General features: G+C 53.3%; 5 protein-coding genes across 5 annotated transcripts; 2 read left to right on the top strand and 3 right to left on the bottom strand.

Annotated features, from left to right (window-relative positions):
- Nucleotides 1-37: 37 nt before the first annotated feature.
- Nucleotides 38-5,366, bottom strand: F5Z01DRAFT_645520 (transcription initiation factor). The gene is made up of 2 exons (XM_046262844.1): nucleotides 1,399-5,366; nucleotides 38-1,353 (listed from the first exon to the last, which is right to left on the bottom strand). Exons 1-2 carry the CDS (start codon nucleotides 4,960-4,962, stop codon nucleotides 484-486), a joined length of 4,434 nt encoding a protein of 1,477 aa, XP_046122186.1. The 5' UTR covers nucleotides 4,963-5,366; the 3' UTR covers nucleotides 38-483.
- A 93-nt stretch (nucleotides 5,367-5,459) lies between these two features.
- On the bottom strand, nucleotides 5,460-7,468 carry F5Z01DRAFT_327234 (something about silencing, SAS, complex subunit 4-domain-containing protein). The gene is made up of 2 exons (XM_046259068.1): nucleotides 6,761-7,468; nucleotides 5,460-6,704 (listed from the first exon to the last, which is right to left on the bottom strand). The coding sequence occupies exons 1-2, from the start codon at nucleotides 7,221-7,223 to the stop codon at nucleotides 5,773-5,775; spliced, it is 1,395 nt and encodes a 464-aa protein (XP_046122185.1). The 5' UTR covers nucleotides 7,224-7,468; the 3' UTR covers nucleotides 5,460-5,772.
- Nucleotides 7,469-9,871: 2,403 nt separating this feature from the next.
- Nucleotides 9,872-11,203, bottom strand: F5Z01DRAFT_327244 (Phox homologous domain-containing protein). The gene is made up of 3 exons (XM_046259069.1): nucleotides 10,571-11,203; nucleotides 10,338-10,516; nucleotides 9,872-10,282 (listed from the first exon to the last, which is right to left on the bottom strand). The coding sequence occupies exons 1-3, from the start codon at nucleotides 10,907-10,909 to the stop codon at nucleotides 10,219-10,221; spliced, it is 582 nt and encodes a 193-aa protein (XP_046122184.1). The 5' UTR covers nucleotides 10,910-11,203; the 3' UTR covers nucleotides 9,872-10,218.
- Nucleotides 11,204-12,275: 1,072 nt separating this feature from the next.
- On the top strand, nucleotides 12,276-13,577 carry F5Z01DRAFT_645514 (uncharacterized protein). Its single transcript, XM_046262843.1, has 4 exons — nucleotides 12,276-12,451; nucleotides 12,574-12,755; nucleotides 12,808-12,896; nucleotides 12,947-13,577. Exons 2-4 carry the CDS (start codon nucleotides 12,656-12,658, stop codon nucleotides 13,346-13,348), a joined length of 591 nt encoding a protein of 196 aa, XP_046122183.1. The 5' UTR covers nucleotides 12,276-12,451; nucleotides 12,574-12,655; the 3' UTR covers nucleotides 13,349-13,577.
- Nucleotides 13,578-13,923: 346 nt separating this feature from the next.
- On the top strand, nucleotides 13,924-15,273 carry F5Z01DRAFT_615899 (CDP-alcohol phosphatidyltransferase-domain-containing protein; the record flags this gene model as incomplete). Its single annotated transcript, XM_046260882.1, has 2 exons — nucleotides 13,924-14,094; nucleotides 14,143-15,273. The coding sequence occupies 2 exons, from the start codon at nucleotides 13,924-13,926 to the stop codon at nucleotides 15,271-15,273; spliced, it is 1,302 nt and encodes a 433-aa protein (XP_046122182.1).
- Between the last annotated feature and the right edge of the window lie 290 nt (nucleotides 15,274-15,563).

Genomic DNA, 15,563 nt, shown 5'->3' with positions numbered 1-15,563 from the left:
CTGGAGCTCGCTCGGGAGCGCGCTGCTCCTGTTCGTTACCCGTCTCACGTGACAGGACCCGCTTTTCCCCCGGTCGCGGACCCCTTTTGGTGACGACATAGGTACTTGCACATATTCAGGCCTACCAGGTAACGGCGTTAATAATTCCTCAGGTATCATTCTTCATGCCAAAAGACAGAGCAAATCATTTGGAACACATCGTGATGACAGAGCATTCTTGATCTATGTGCCTCACCTACAATGTACCAGGTATCAATCATCCTTTGCCGCATCCCCAATCATGTTCACCCCCAAAAAGAATCGATCAAGTAGCCTAAACGCCTTCGCAATGCTATCCGCTGAGTCCTCAGCACATCTCCGGCCTATCTGCCTTATCTTCCATTAATGCATGCTTTTCAACTTCGTGCAGAGTGCGCTGCCTTCAAGTTCATAGTCCAGCTCACGAAATGCCACGTCATCCAATCTCTGGGCGGCATGATACCACTAAGGCGCGGGCGGTGACTGAGACGATCCGCCAGTTGCTGGATTGGTCGACTTCCGTATGATCTTGATCTTGGGACGGCCACCTGCGCTCAGCGGAGTGGCTGGTGCTGGGCTCCCCGACGCACCATTAGCCAAAGGTTTGGGTGATGCGCGCGCTGTGTTGGTGTTGATTTTCATAGACTTCTTCTCCGGTGGTGGTGGAGGGGGTGACATTGACGACCCGCCTGTAGGCAAGGGCTTGCGAACAGTATCCCCAGAGCCGGGCAGAGGTTTCCTCGCAGAATCGCCAGCTACTCCTCCTATGGGTAGTGGCTTTCGACTGTGTTTTGGCGGAATACTCGCACTAACACCTTCAGGGGTGGGTTCCTTTTCCTTCTTGGGTGCCATGCCTGGCAGCGAAGTCCGTCTAGGGACCGGCGGTTTCTGACCTAAAATGACCGCCAGACGCCCGGGATTCTTCGTCTTCAAGGTAATCATCTTGCGCTTGCGCCCAGGAGCGGACGGGATGATGGGTTGAGGTGTGCTAGTCTTAGTACGCTTCGCAGCCATCGGCTCGTCATCGTCAGAGTCATCAAATGGCCGCTTGGGCACAGGGGCAGCTGGTAGTTTGACTGGTTTGGCTGGCGCGGAGACTTCTTTGGGCGCACTGAAACTCGCTGGCTTTGGCGGTGGGGGAGGCTGCGATGCCGCTGCGTCCGAAAAGGATGTTCGCGGCGTCGAAGGCTTGTTTGTGTTGATCTTGATTGACGGCGCTCGTGCCAATGGAGCTGGCGCGGGTGCTTCCACGGCTGGGAGAGGTGGTGGTGGCAGTATGGCTGACTTTGATTGTTTCGGTTCGATCCTGTAGTGGGACGTGAACTTCATCAGGAGCTTCGAAGTATTAGTATTGTTCACATGCAGTACACTGAGACTTACTCGATCATGTGTTGCCTGCGCCGACCTCTCCGCTTTCCATGTCTTGGGCAACTGGAGCGTCAAAATCCAAGTACTAGCCTCCTCGAACATCATGGCCGCAATGTCCAGCAGACTCTCAATCTCCGTACGTGTCAGACCTTGGTGGTCCAAAGCCTTGCGCAAAGCGGTGCGGTAATGACGCTGATCGCTGGCATATGTTTCGTCCATTTCCTTGCGCAGCGCAATGAGCGCCGAGTCCAAGTTCTGTCTGCGAGCAAACATCTCTTGGCGCGCCTCAATCTCCTTCTCACTGTCCTGCACGACCAGCAGCGGATCGTCCAGGTCCATGGCAGACTCTTCTTTTTCGACGGGCTTTGCGTGCTCGCCGAGAGCAATTGCAGCGAGCCCCTGAACGAGGGCTTCAATGAGTTTGCTCCGAACATGGGGCGACCGATCGGTTGTCAGCACCAAGACAAGCAGACTGAACAAGGCATGGTCAGTCATAGCACCAAGATCAATCAATGCTTCGAAGCATTTGATACGAATCGTGTCCGCCGTCCCATCAATCAAGTATTGCGCAAAGTCGAGTAGATTCTTGGGAATCACCTCAGCCTTCATCAACCGCTGCTTCGCGTCCAAACCCGCGATTGTCCAGATGTTGTGGTAAGAGTATGTCCACTCATCTCGCCTGAGCACGCGCTCAATCTGTTCAATGGCTTTCTCCAAGAAGCCGTCTTCCGCATCGTCCCTGAGTTTGCGTTGGCGCTCGACCCACTCGTCCTTCTTCGACGGAATCATGGATATCGCCAAGGTCTTCACCAACAGAGCGATCCAATGGTGATCCGAGATGGAGTTCTTCTCATTGTTGTTGTAAAGCAACTGATCAAGCACAAATTGTCGCGCATCCAAAGGACAACGATGTGTGTTCGCATCCCTAACCTCAGCAATGGCTTGGATGATGGCGCATCGGACCTTGTACTGCTGCTTGTCGGAGAAGTCGTTCGGACGAGGCTGATTAGAGTTCTCATAGCAGAACATGTCGCGGTATGCCAACATCAGCTGTCGCAAGCCCAGCATGGGCAAGTCCTTGATATTGGACTGGCGCGTCAGCGCCGCAGCAGCCATGGTCCGGATGCCGTGGAAGTAACGCCTGTCCATAATGGTCTTCACCAAGAACCCAGATGCTATAGGGTGCAGCGGACCGGTCGCCAGATACAAGATGGCATCCTGCTGCGCTACCACGTCCCGGTCCTGCTGGAGTTGTGAGACGTACATGTAAGGCTCGAGGGTGTGTTTCATAGCCGCAACCCACTCAAAGTCCGCATCTACGCGTATCCACTCATAGGACTCCTGGTCCATCTTCCGCTCTGTCTCTGGATCCCAGTCGATGATTTCCCACTTGGCCTGCTCTTCTGGGGTTGACAGGCCGTCACCCAGGGACACCGTCAAGGCATCTTGCTCCGTCTCGCCTTGTGCGTCTGCATTGGCCGCGGCGCCAGTAAGCTTCTCTTTCATACGTCGCGTGCGCTTGAGGCGCTTGTATTTCGTGTTGTAGGGAATCTCGAACTTTGTCGCCCGAGCTGCATCTTCTTTTATCTCGATGATATGCTCGTAGGGTGTACCGTCTGCCTCGTGAATACGGATCGTCATGGACCCGGAGAAGATGGGTTGAACCTCTCCCAGTGGTGTTTGGTTCCGCCGCTCCTTGATCAAGCGCATGAAGTCGGCCTTTTGCAGTTCCGGCTTCTTGACAACTTGATGCTGGATTTGATTCAGTGTCAACTCCACACAGAGCCGCTTCTTGTTGAACCGCGCCTTGACGTCGAATCGGGGTGCACCGCTGGCGTATATCCACTGATCCCAGAAGGTCTCGAGACTACATTTAGCTGCCTTCTCGCACCTGGTGCGAAAGTCGGGCGTCTTCAGGATCGACGCCTTGTCGCTACTTTCAATCTGAACCTTTGTCAAGAGTTTTGCGAGGATCCGCATGAGGTTATGCCCGCTTGACGCCTTGTTAAGGCGTTTATCGAGGATGAAGAAGACCAGAGACGACTTCAAATGCATAAACTCAATTTCAGATTCGCCCAGATGGAGGCTCGACCCGAGGTCGTACAGTGACGGTCTTTCGATATCAATCTCCACCAGATGGTCAGACATTGTCTTCATCCTGAAACGGTGCTCGTTGTTGCCACACAGCCTCTTCATGAAGAGCTCCGTCATGAAGTGTGCCATTCCAATACTGATCCAAATGTCGTTTCGCGTGTTGGGGATCATGTTGATCCCGGTCCATTGATAGGCCAGTGTGTACACTAGTTTTCGCGTCGTGTCGAATTCCGTGTCGATGATGTCCTCGGGATAAAGGAGTCGGTTGCTTGCAAAGGCCATAGAGTGCAATGCTACTGTATCCTCCACTAGGTCTTCTAGGAAGATGAGCTTGAAATTGCCGAAAGGGTATTTAGCGAAGGACCAGCTGAAGTGATCGGCGGCCATCGTCATGGCGATACAAGTATTGCGAACCCACTCCGCCCGCCTAGGCAGGCAGTAAGCATGAACGCGCAGGGCGCTGATACCGAGCTTGATTTCGTCTTCCTCGGATCGGAACTCTGATGAGATGTCGACGTGCTCGAATGGACCGACCGCGAATCCAAGCTTCTGGACCGACGTCTTCTTTTCCGGTTCAAATGTCATAAGTCGTTTTCGCTCGTCCTTAGGATCCGTCGACTCCTCTACCAGGAAGCCTGAACAGACCACCGTCATTTCCCGGAGCTTGTCCTCTTCCGACAGATCAGCCTTTGCATCGGTGTCCTTCCCCTGCGTCGCTAAAGGTTTCCTCAGCGCGTCACTCATCGTCTTCGGGTGCTTGATAGTGATTCTCCAATCGCAGCGCTGCCCATGATCATCTATACATGGGAAAATGCAGGAAGCCGTCCCTGGTTGAAGAGAGTGTCGAGTATACATGTGGGGGTATCGGGTATCGAGCGGATCGACCCCTACGAAATGGACTCCATCTCGTCCATTTCTGTTCGTGAAGGGTATCGAAATTTTGTACTGTCTTTGCGATTCGTTTTGTTTCCGTATGATCACTTTGGGGCGATCTGATCCTCCCTTTGCGCGCAGATTGACCTTGAGCGATCCGTATGCCGGCGTGCAACCTTTGAATTCTCTATCTTCAGCGGGTACGTCGGTGGCTCGATTATTAAACAGGCGCCTTGCACGTATACGCCGCAGATCATGATGTTCCGCAGTCCAGTTGTAATTGTCGGGTGGCCGCAGCGCGTCATACGGATCATTGTATTCAGCCCCGGTGCGACGCTTGGGGCCCTCCACGATACTGCCATGAGCTTCGCGTAGCTCCGTGACGGTGATATTCTTCGTATCGATATCGCATTGTGCTGCATCCAGGTCGACGTGTTCGAGCTTATCGTCAAATACAACGAGGATGATGTCAGTCGTGCCGTCGATGCGCTTCTCGCGGAAGTTGATGTCCAGCGTTACATCTTGCTTGATAATAAAGTACGCCTGCGTCGGTAGCTCTTCCACGGGTGGCAGGTCGCTGTCCTCGTCGAAGAGGGCATGAGAGGCCATCTTGCCTGTGCGTAGCGTGATCGGAATTCGAACAAAGATCGAGAAGCGGTCAGCGCTCCTGGGAGCAGAGTGCTGATGCGACTCGCATCGAGAGTTTCGGGCTCGGCGGCTTGCGCGCGCACTCCGTTTGGAAGGTCGCACTCGTTTGAGCGGCGCGTGCGTATGTTCGCTGTCTCTACCGGCGAGCTTTGGTAGCTGAAGCTCAGCGACCGTGCGGCTTAACAAATGCGCTGCGGCTTGCGTGTCGGTCTCGATGGATACTGGAACGATCAAGAAAGGCCTCTACACCCAGGCGCGCTCTGGTCGAGTCGGTCGAAGTCGTACTGCTGGGGTTGCAATCCGGTATTTACGGGGTGTGATGCTGAAAGAAGCTTGGAGGTTGCTGCGCGTTGGAAGGTTTGCGCACGGACCACGCGCATTTGCCATATTCATCATGCCGCCTACAAGCCACAGGTATCCGTACCTTATTTAGACGGACCGCGTCGTAGGCTTCCCCATGAGCTTTCCTACATCACAAATCACAAGGTCTCCCTGCAACTCAACTTAGGTATGCAAACCTTGGGTGTTCAACACGATGATGGTTTCAATACGGCTTCTTGGACATACGCTCAAATTCCTGGGCAGTCGCGCCGCGCATAATCTCAGCCTCACATTCACTACGCCCGGGACTTGGACAAGTTGGACGGCAACCATGCGTCAAGTGTGATAAAACCTTGATAGACTCCTTGATGGACCTCCTTCACAAAGTCAAGCCGTGACGCCGGGCACCCTGCCTGTTCTGTGCAACATACAACAAATCTCAGCGGTGAATCAACCCTTGCTCCGCCGCTTGTCCGCACGCTTCTTCCGCGCTCTGGCTCGCATCTTGTCCTCGTCTAGAAAATGAGCCGGCAATTCGAAATCAGCATCGGAGAACTCGGGTATAGGCAATCCCCACGCGAGGACCTTGCGCCCTCTACGCGTCCTGTTCACTGCACTGTCACGCTCGTGCTGCTTCTCAAAGAAGGACTTGAACTCTTTGGGCGGTGGCGGCGGTCCTATCGGCGGATCTGGTCTGACCAGGGGCCGTGGTCGCGGTCGTTTCGCAATTTTAGCTGTCAGTCTTGATCTCGCCATAGCCTCCTCGCGAAGCTGCTTTGCGGGGGAGGATGCTTCGCTAGTCGCATGGGACGAGTCGTCTTCTTCATCACTAGCTTCCTCGGATTCCTCCTCCTCCTCGCCCTCCTCCTCGGCTTCGGCATCGGCCTTGTTCTTCTCTGCTTTGCGTCGCTTCTCCTCGTTCTTCCAATTGGTGAACTTGTCAATGATTGCTTGGCAGCCAGATATGAAGTACCGCCGTGCGGGTTCAAATGTCTTCTTCCTGGCTTCCGTCACGCCACTAACACCCATAACCTTGAGCCAATCCTGGCCCTCTAAACTCTCCTTGAGCTGAACTATTCGGTCGCGATCATGCTGAGCTCGCCCCTTCTCAGTGTTTCGTATGTTCCGCTCCAGTCGCTCGGCTCTTCGATGTATCTTTTCGTAAACGCTGTCATGCAAGGGGTCCTCTGAGGCAATGTTCTTGAATTGTTGCAACCCTAGTGAACTCAAATCGATGCGCTGGGCATTGGAGACTTCTGTATACAGCGCGTCGCCGTAGCTTCGTACCGAAACCACGGTGCCGAGATCGGGCCCGCGGTGCCTATCATCACTTTCGTTCGCCGAGTCCGACACGAGAATAGGCGTGTCGATATTGAACAGATCTACGAATAGTCAGTCAACATGCATAGATATGCAAGAACAACAATGCGTAACGGACATTCCTGCTTCTCATCATTTCCTATCACCTCGTCGTAGTCCGGAAAGTACTGTGCTAGCTCGCTCTTGAAGCGCGTTGACTCCTGCGAGCGCAGCTTGCGCTTGCCTTCTCTATCGACACTCCCTTCGGTCGCCAGTCTGTCTAGTTCGTGTCGAATGCCATTGGCAACTTTGGCTTGGTGTTTTGTGAGGTTTGTGGCCGACGTTTGACCAGCGCCTGCTGGAGGGGCGTCGGCGCGGTCTTGCGCGACGGATCTGCCTTGGGTCGCCACACGCGTCCGTTTGCTTGGTTCGTTGTGTCCATGCGCGTACTCTTGTAATTTTCGCTTCGTACGACCCTGCGCACCTCCTGTGCCACCGCCTTCGGCAACGGCCTGGTCTAGTATCGCGGCTTGCGGACGCATCGAATCGCCAGTGGGAGGAGGATCCTCAGCTCGATGTGAGGAGCGGGTGACGGAGGCCATTGGCAACCAATGTGGTGGATCGCATCGTTTTTGCAATGAGCGTGAAGCGTTGAGAGGGCAATACCCGTGTTTGGTAGCTGTATGAGACGTGACTGATGTTTGACACGTTCCCGTCGCGCGACTGCTGCTCGTTGACTGGTAGTTGGCGGGCGCTGGAGAGCTCGGCTGCAAGCTTACCCTGCACAATGTCTGTACTCTTTTGCCAAGTCCGCAACGGCGCAATTTTTGCGATCATTCGATACTTTCTGGTAATGCTGTATTCTTACATAGGCTCAATGACGCAGTTTTGATGTGTTCCGTTGATACAGCGTTTAGGAGACTTGGGCGATGATGTGTAATCGAAGAAACTCGGGGGTGTTTGAAACAAAGAAAGATTCACACTCAGGAGTCAAGATATATGAGAACAAAGCGCACGCTTCGTCAAACTATTCATTATCCATGACCTGTCAGATCGGGGTATATTCCGCAGCCACCGTAGCGTCCATATCTGTCACTCTTCTTTGCGCTCTCTCGGCAACCCTATTTTCTCCATTACCCTGGTGGTGGCATTGTTCTCCTCCATCTCCGCTGCGATAACTTCCCGCTCACGTGCTGCACTCTTACTGGTATCCATGGCTTCTTGTTCTTGTTGCCGGAATCCCTCAGGATGGACCAGTTTTTCCTTTCGGTTTGTCATCTTGCCTAGTAGATGCTTAGACTTCTTGCGCGCCCGGACATAGGACTCTAGACCGACGAGGACAGCAAAGGACTTTGAGATGGTGACCTTGCTCATGTCTACACCCCCCTCACGCAAGGAGTGAACAAAGGAGCGGAAACTGCTTGCTGGCGGCCGATAGTGACCACTCAACGGGGAAAGAGACGTTATCCTCCCGTCCTTGATTTTGATTAGGCCAGCAGCGGAAATCCGGCTACCTTGAAGGAACGAAGAATGTTGAAAGGCGCCCGAGTTCTTGATTCCCACGTACATACGAAAGGAGGTGTCCGCAACGAATATCCACGTCCCCTCCTTGACAGACTTGCGAAGCAGTTTGTTCCAGATGGTTGAGGCAGAGAAGTGCTTGACCTTCCTCATCTGGAGATGCTGGTGCTCATCTGGCACTTCATCTTCGTGCTCGTCCGCGGAGTCTGAATCGTTCCCCTGCAGATTGAGGTACTTGGCCTCTCTATCTGCCCTTCTTCTGGTTTGCGCGGAAGACCCTGCACTATCGATAGAACTACCTCGAAGGGGCGAAGAGCCATGGCGCGGCTGGGTGCCAGGATCGTATGCGGGCGTTGGGTCATCAGCTGGCACGATACCATGGATGCTGTCCTTGTACGCGTCCGTCGTGTCGATCCTCGCATCGTTCTTTGCCCACCGCAAGCGCCCTTCGTCATCCACCTTGACCAGGTAGTACTGCCGTTCTTCCCTGGAGAGATATCGTATCCTCTCCCTTTCCAGGCGATCTCGGGGGCAAGCCTCCACCTCAACATTTCGTCCCTCGCCAAAGTCCAACCAATAAAAAAAGTTCTCGCGTGTGCTCGATCTTTTCCATTCCGCATGGTAAGCCCGCAAGTTCGAGCCGTACCTGTGCTTAACGTCGACCATCTCCAAGAAATACTGCAGACCCATCATCTGCGCTTTCTGCTTGGACCTGCCCAATATTTGCTCACTCTTCTGCCGCACGCGCTCTTGCTCCCCTACCGAGGCATTTGTCGCGGTGGTGGTGAGCGAGGACGAGTCCGATTCGAGGTCATCATGTCCCGCTCGGCGCGCCACGACGCTGGCCTTCTTCCATCGTACCCTCGCATTTGACATCGCCGCGCTCCCTTGTCCGCCATACGAGGATGTCGGCACATTTTCATGTGCTTCCTTCGTCCTCGGCCGAGTTGTCTCCCTGAACTCAGCTTCTCGGATGGCGCTGACCCAGCGAGTGCTTGCATCGAGTCCGAATCCATCGAGCTCTCTCCGCGCCCGGTGCCCCCGGAAAGTCTTTTGTATTAACCTTGCGGCCTCTGTCCTCTCATGGTGGTCACCTTGCGACTCAAGCCGGCGTTGCCGATGTTGTTGCCGGTCCCGTTGCTTGATTTCCTCTTCCTTCGTTTCCTGGGCTCTTTTGATGCGCTCGAATTCCTCAGGTGAGGGAGGCACTAGGCTGGCCATGTATGATGCGGTTTTTGGAATAGCGGGACGAGAGAGCAGCTCGTCGTATTCTTCAGCTGTGTTGCATGAGGGATGTGAATAGCAACCGTCCTTATGTTGTGGTGTGTGAGTGTCCTGATTCTCTCTGAGATCCATCTCGGAGTGCTGCGCTGGTGGCTCCATCGTCGCGGGGTATCGCGATTGGCCTCGACTGCATCAGTGTAGGTAATTAGAGCTTGTCCTTTCAGCCGCAAGCCTGGCGACATGGAATCTTCCCAATGACCTGAAGCCTGAAATGTGCTAGGTGGAACTGCCATAGCCATCTGAAATCACAAGGGATTAAACTCTGAACCAGGCAATGACGTACGCCTGTGTTCGAGGACGCGTGGAATTTACGAAGCAAGTCGGCAATTGGGCTTGGCGTGCAAGATGATGGACCATGGATCATGGATCCACGAAAATCTATGCGCATGATTGTAGGACAAAAGATTGATATTGACGAGCTGTCAGGCGCAGAGCGGCGTACGGACTTTCCGGTATCGTTGCGAGCCGAGTGTATATATCTCTCGGAACCTTGAATGCTTCAGGACCAATATAGATATTGACGCGTTAGATGACCACGAGCTTGATGATTCGTCGGTTTTGGCAAGGTGCAGCTGTCATCATTATCTTGCATAAGTGCGTGTTGCCTGCCACGTAAGTCCTTTGCGTCCAAGTTATGACTCGGCGCCTCATATACCGACACCGGATATCGAAGGTGGCACGGCCATTGTACTATCATTACTCGTATTTGAAAACTTACTACTCGTATACATAGAATATAACCTTTCACCGCGCCAGGCGGATTTTGGCGTTGTCCAAAACATCGCGTTCTAGTTACGCAAACAGAAAATCTTTGAGAACAGGTGAACCCGAGAACTCAGGATTTAACAGTACACAGCTAGTCCACAACATTAGCGCCCATAACAAGATAGCCGTGGCATGTTCAAACATACTGCAAAAAGTATTGAAGCCCCGCACGCCGCTTCTCCAGGAACTTTGGGCGAAACTTGGATATGACGCTCTTTGGTGGCAGTTGCGGGATCATGGCCTCAAACGTTGGAAATGAGAGAATTAGGCGCTCCCTGAAATCATGGAACTCCGAATATCGCTTTCGAATGTGCATGTAGCTCCCCTTTCTGGTGTAAGCGCCAAAGGTACGGACTGCGTTGTGCGCAAAATGACTTACGGCCAGCGTCTGTACTTTGATGATGTACACGACGAAAGCGCCTATACTGCCCGCACTACCGTTCACCACTGTGAAATCCACAATCTCGACACTTTGCGCCCAGCACGCATTGTTCCTATCGTCGTCATCGGCACTCTCATTGTCGCGCAACCTTATAGCACCTGTTGGCAGCGACTCGGTCGATATGTTTGAGGCGTGGCGCGCGTGAAGACGTCTCGGCTGGCTCGACCAGTATGGCGGTGATGTCACGACATTCGGCGCTTCGGGCTCGGGGATATTGGCAGCTGCGACAGACCAGCCTGCGCTGGAGTCGTTCCCTTGGTCTATGGCCGACGCCATACGGCAGATGGAGGGTTGTTGCGCATGTGCCTCTTAGACAGAGTGGGAGGTTCTGACCAGACTTCGAGTCGTCTCTACATGTAATGCTGGTGTTCGGTGTCGGCGCGAAGTGTAGGCTTTGTATGGAAAAGTCTACGTCGTGCTCATGGAGTCATACGTACAAGACGACGCAGAACCGGAATGCGCAAAGTTGACGATCGACACTAGCATTGCTTGATTCATGTGGGGCTGTGTTCTCGAATTGAGTTATGGGCCGTCTCCAACACGTTGACATCATGTTTGAACTTGAGCAAGCACTCATCATTACCTCAACTTACTTTAGTTCAAGGAACGAAACCCAGCCCTAAACGCGAGCACTAGAAATTTGGCATCTGAATTGGTGCATGATGGGAATATTCCGATGCCTGCAACCCTGATTCAAGATATTTCCGTTTCGGGGCACTCGTGGCACTACAAGCAGTGGAAGTACGCGCCCGTGTATGACTTTGGATCAAGGACTGCTGCTGGCTTGTGGTAAATATAGCCACTATTTTGAGGAGAAGCTGTCATTTTTATTCCAGTGATTATGTACTGAATGGCGAGATACTCTTGCCTCCTGATTCGCAAGCACACGGACTGTCAGAGCTCTGGATGGTCTGATGCGCATCGTGAACAGGTTGTAATGTACCGTATCCGTACATCCTACGGAATACTACAAAGCCTGGTAACTTATAAAGGCACTAGAGCCTGAGGCTTGCATTGGCGTCGGTTCTACCGGCGAAAGCCGACACTCGAACTGCAGAATGCGATGCTCTCTTCATGCACGAAGCAGCACGATTGACCAGATTTCGGCTGCCGAACACGAGAACCAACTGGTCACGAGCACTTCGTTCGTAGGTGCGATACCATGGTTGTTGGCCTACGATAAAGTAGCGGCCACTCACAGATAAGACAAAATAACTTTCAACTCGCGAACAGTAATCACAGCAAATTGAAATACCTTTATTACCAGCTGGTGTCCGCAGATGAGAATTCTCAACGAGCCTCCAGCGGCCAGCCTCCAGGTTGTTGAGCTTCCCCGGGGGCGTGGTCCGCTTGGCCCCACAGCGCGAGCCACCATGTGTCTGAGCTAAAATGGCCCAGGCCCAGACCGGCCTCGCCCGCCCATACTCAGGTATCGTGCTATTGGGTCCTGGGAGGAGAAGAGGCTTGGTACGCATCCTCTACGAGGCCGCCAAGTCTTAGACACGAGAATGTCACCGTTTGCTGTGAGATAAAGTACGTTCCACCTGGAGAGCCAGTTTCATAGCACTATCTCAGAAGGCTTGAGTGCTAGAGCCTAGCGCCGATGCCGCAGGCAACCCTTGGCCAGGCACATGTATCCATATCATGAAACTAATAAGTGCTGCTCATCGTTATATTAAACCGTGACGCCCTCCTGTCCTTTTCAATCCACAGTTCATTCTTCCCTCGCTTTCCGCCATTTTTGGACTTGCTGTTCGCGCCCTACATTCGTTATTGATTCTCTCGTTACGTTCACTGTTGATCTTCTTTAATTTGCGGGTAAGTGTACGGACCCAATTCTAGCCTCGTCCCCAGTCGGTGGCTTGGGGCGGCCTGGCAATTTTACTTGGGCGACACAGCTGTGAGAAGACAAGTTTGTACTGACTGCTTGGCGCTGCTAGACATTTCCTACAAGTATTCACCTTGCACACTTCGCTGCATTTCGATCATCGTACTCCAAAGCAAGATCCGACCGCCCCAACCATGTTCTTCCGTTCGAGCGTCCTGGCCGCAGCCTCTCTCATTGCTGTGGCCCAAGCCCAGTACAAAATTGATCCCGAAACCGTCGACATCAATCAGCGAGGTGCGCTTCTACTCCGGCCTCAGGCTGTGGGGAGACATACTAAAACGAGCAGACTACTGGTGCACGATGCAGAAAGAGACCTGCCCACTGATCTGCTACGAAACCTCCCCCGATCCCGTTCTTGTGAACGAATGCGACGCGGTATGCACTCCAGATCTCGGCCGGCAACCTAACGCTGACCTCTAAAACAGGAAAAACTGACTTACGGCTGTCTTTGTGGCGACAACTCCAAGCCTAATGTCACCGAGTACTCTCAAACGCTACCCTATTTCGTCTGCCGCCAGTGGGGGATTCAATGCGTCGACGATTGCGCCGACCACGACACCGCCTGCCAGTCTGCCTGCCTCGCAGACCATCCGTGTGGAGCCTCGAACCCCAAGCGAGTGACAACGACGAGCAGCTCCGCGAGCACCGCGACAAGAGCCCCAAGCGGAACCAAGACGGACGGCGACAACGTAGTCCTATACACCGGGCCGTCTGATCCTGAGAACAACAACGACAACGGCAACGCAGCGGCACTTGTGGAGGCCGGGGCCATGTATGGTTGGGCCGTCTTGTTTGGCGGCGTCGGCATTGGGTTCGCGCTGCTGTAAAGCTGCACGACAAGAACGGGGACGAAACACCCACTTGGAAGCTGCGTTTCTTTGTTGCATATTACTCGGGCGTTACTACGTGTGTTTCATCGGAGCGAGCATATTGCAGCCTATGTGCTGGCGTTAATACAATAATCGTGATGTACGGATACATGTGCACGTACGTTGACCAGACTCAAGCTCACTCCTCGATGGTGATAGGTCGTCGCTTCACCGTTTTCAATTTCACGTGCCAACCCCTGCGCTAAATCGACGGTTCCTCCCGCACCAACCTGAGTGATCGCATTGGCTCCTGTAAAATCCGTACTCCCTATGACCTACATCTCGGTTAAGAGAATCCTTCATCGTCCTCTGCCTCACCATGCCACTATCCTACCCTGCGGTTCTTATGCTGTGAAACCACGTCACTGCAGCGCGTGGCTGTACGATTTGCTCCTAATCACCAATCCCTTCTTGCCAAGGACGCCCCTCGATCCACTCCGACCCCACGACCGCTTCTCTTCAAAGATCCTCAATCCCGTTGGAGTCTACTCCGTACACTCTTGCATCTTTATCAGCGCATTGACAAGATGGATATGCCGAAGAGTACTGGAACCCTCCACTCGAGATTCGCAGACAGCGCTGACATCGTCGCAGGAAAGGCCGTTGCCGAGTGCATCTCGGACGAAGCCTTGACCCACCTCAAATCGTACAAGTACTCGGCCGTCGACAAATCGCCCGTCTCCAAGTATATACTCGGTCCTTGGGTATGCTAGAACACATCGAGGAGCTCGAAAAGTCGCTGACCTGCGCAGTGGAATGCATTCGTCAACGTGCTGCCCATGTGGCTGGCCCCGAACATGGTCACGCTCCTAGGATTCTTCTTCATTTTGGGGAACATCGTGTTGATGTCCATCTACATTCCAGACTTGATAGGCCCGGGCCCTACTTGGGTATACCTGAGCTTTTCCTTTGGTCTGTTTATGTATCAGACCATGGACAATGTCGATGGGAAGCAGGCCAGGCGAACGGGGACATCCTCCGGCCTAGGCGAGCTCTTTGATCACGGGATTGATTCGCTCAACTGCACGCTTGCTTCGCTCCTGGAGACTGCCGCCATGGGTCTTGGGTGCAGCAAATTGGGCGTCTTCACCGCTCTGTGTCCCTGCCTTGCGATGTTTTTCTCTACGTGGGAGACGTATCACACCCATACCCTATATCTAGGCTATTTCAACGGGCCGACTGAGGGCCTACTCATTGCTGCCGCTGTCATGGCTGCTGGGGGTATTTGGGGTCCAGAGGTCTTCCGCATCCCTCTCAAGTACGCCATCGGGGAGAACACACTCCTGGCGGAATTCCTTGGGGAGACCAACACCTTGGATATATGGGTGCTTGTCATCGTTGTTCCCCTTTGCACGGGCCACATTCCCGTCTGCGTCTACAATGTCTGGAAGGCCAGGCAGGCTAAGGGTCTGCCTCTTACCCCAGTCTTCCTCGAGTGGACTCCTATGGTGGTCTACACACTCGCCATCGGAGCGTGGATATACAGCCCTTACAGCACGCTGATGGACAACAATCATCTGACACTGTTGTGTCTGACCCTATCATTTGTTTTCGGAAGAATGACGACAAAGATGATTCTGGCGCATCTGACGAGACAGCCGTTTCCATACTGGACGGTAATGCTCATCCCGCTCCTCGGTGGTGTGGTGATCGGCAACCTTCCCCGAGTGGGCTTGCCACAAATCTCGCCACAGTTGGAGCTGGCATATCTCTGGGGTTACTTTATCTTTGCCGGCATCGTATACTTTAGATGGGCGTTCCTTGTTGTGGGCAGCATTTGCGAATTCCTTGGGATCAATGCGCTTACCATACCGAAAGCCAAGCAGGAGGAGACCAGGCGGAGGATAGAGGAAGAGAAGGCTACTCAGGGAAGACAGGACTGAGAATAAGTCTTGACCGATACTCACTCTCATGTATGTACGTACAGGTAGGATCATTTAAGGCTCTCCATGTCGTACGCCATCATAGTAGCACGTGTTGAGATCATAGCGGCAGGACTAAGAATCTCTATTTGGACGTGTACTTCGTCCGGCATTCCCCCATCCGAGACAATTTCAAAGACGGGAACAGAAAATCCAGTAACGATAAGCTGACTTTGCGCTTGATTAATTAAATGCTACTATCCGCACCTTATACAACCAGTACCGTTCTGGTGTCAGCGCAGGCTGCCTTA

Source organism: Emericellopsis atlantica (genome assembly GCF_019669845.1).
Source record: "Emericellopsis atlantica unplaced genomic scaffold F5Z01scaffold_3, whole genome shotgun sequence".
NCBI lineage: Eukaryota > Fungi > Ascomycota > Sordariomycetes > Hypocreales > Bionectriaceae > Emericellopsis > Emericellopsis atlantica.
The sequence above is the reverse complement of the archived record's forward strand: the minus strand, read 5'-3'. Positions and strand labels throughout refer to the sequence as shown.

Excerpts from the sequence above, each read along its gene's own strand:
- F5Z01DRAFT_645514 (XM_046262843.1), top strand. The coding sequence starts at position 12,656 with ATGTTCTTCCGTTCGAGCGTCCTGGCCGCAGCCTCTCTCATTGCTGTG. Across the intron at positions 12,756-12,807 it reads CGTCGACATCAATCAGCGAG|ACTACTGGTGCACGATGCAG; the intron begins GTGCGCTTCTAC and ends TAAAACGAGCAG. Across the intron at positions 12,897-12,946 it reads TTGTGAACGAATGCGACGCG|GAAAAACTGACTTACGGCTG; the intron begins GTATGCACTCCA and ends CCTCTAAAACAG.
- F5Z01DRAFT_327244 (XM_046259069.1), bottom strand. The coding sequence starts at position 10,909 with ATGGCGTCGGCCATAGACCAAGGGAACGACTCCAGCGCAGGCTGGTCT. Across the intron at positions 10,517-10,570 it reads TCAAAGTACAGACGCTGGCC|GGGAGCTACATGCACATTCG; the intron begins GTAAGTCATTTT and ends TACACCAGAAAG. Across the intron at positions 10,283-10,337 it reads GGGCTTCAATACTTTTTGCA|CTGTGTACTGTTAAATCCTG; the intron begins GTATGTTTGAAC and ends GTTGTGGACTAG.
- F5Z01DRAFT_645520 (XM_046262844.1), bottom strand. The coding sequence starts at position 4,962 with ATGGCCTCTCATGCCCTCTTCGACGAGGACAGCGACCTGCCACCCGTG. Across the intron at positions 1,354-1,398 it reads CGCAGGCAACACATGATCGA|CTCCTGATGAAGTTCACGTC; the intron begins GTAAGTCTCAGT and ends AATACTTCGAAG.
- F5Z01DRAFT_327234 (XM_046259068.1), bottom strand. The coding sequence starts at position 7,223 with ATGGCCTCCGTCACCCGCTCCTCACATCGAGCTGAGGATCCTCCTCCC. Across the intron at positions 6,705-6,760 it reads AAATGATGAGAAGCAGGAAT|ATCTGTTCAATATCGACACG; the intron begins GTCCGTTACGCA and ends GACTATTCGTAG.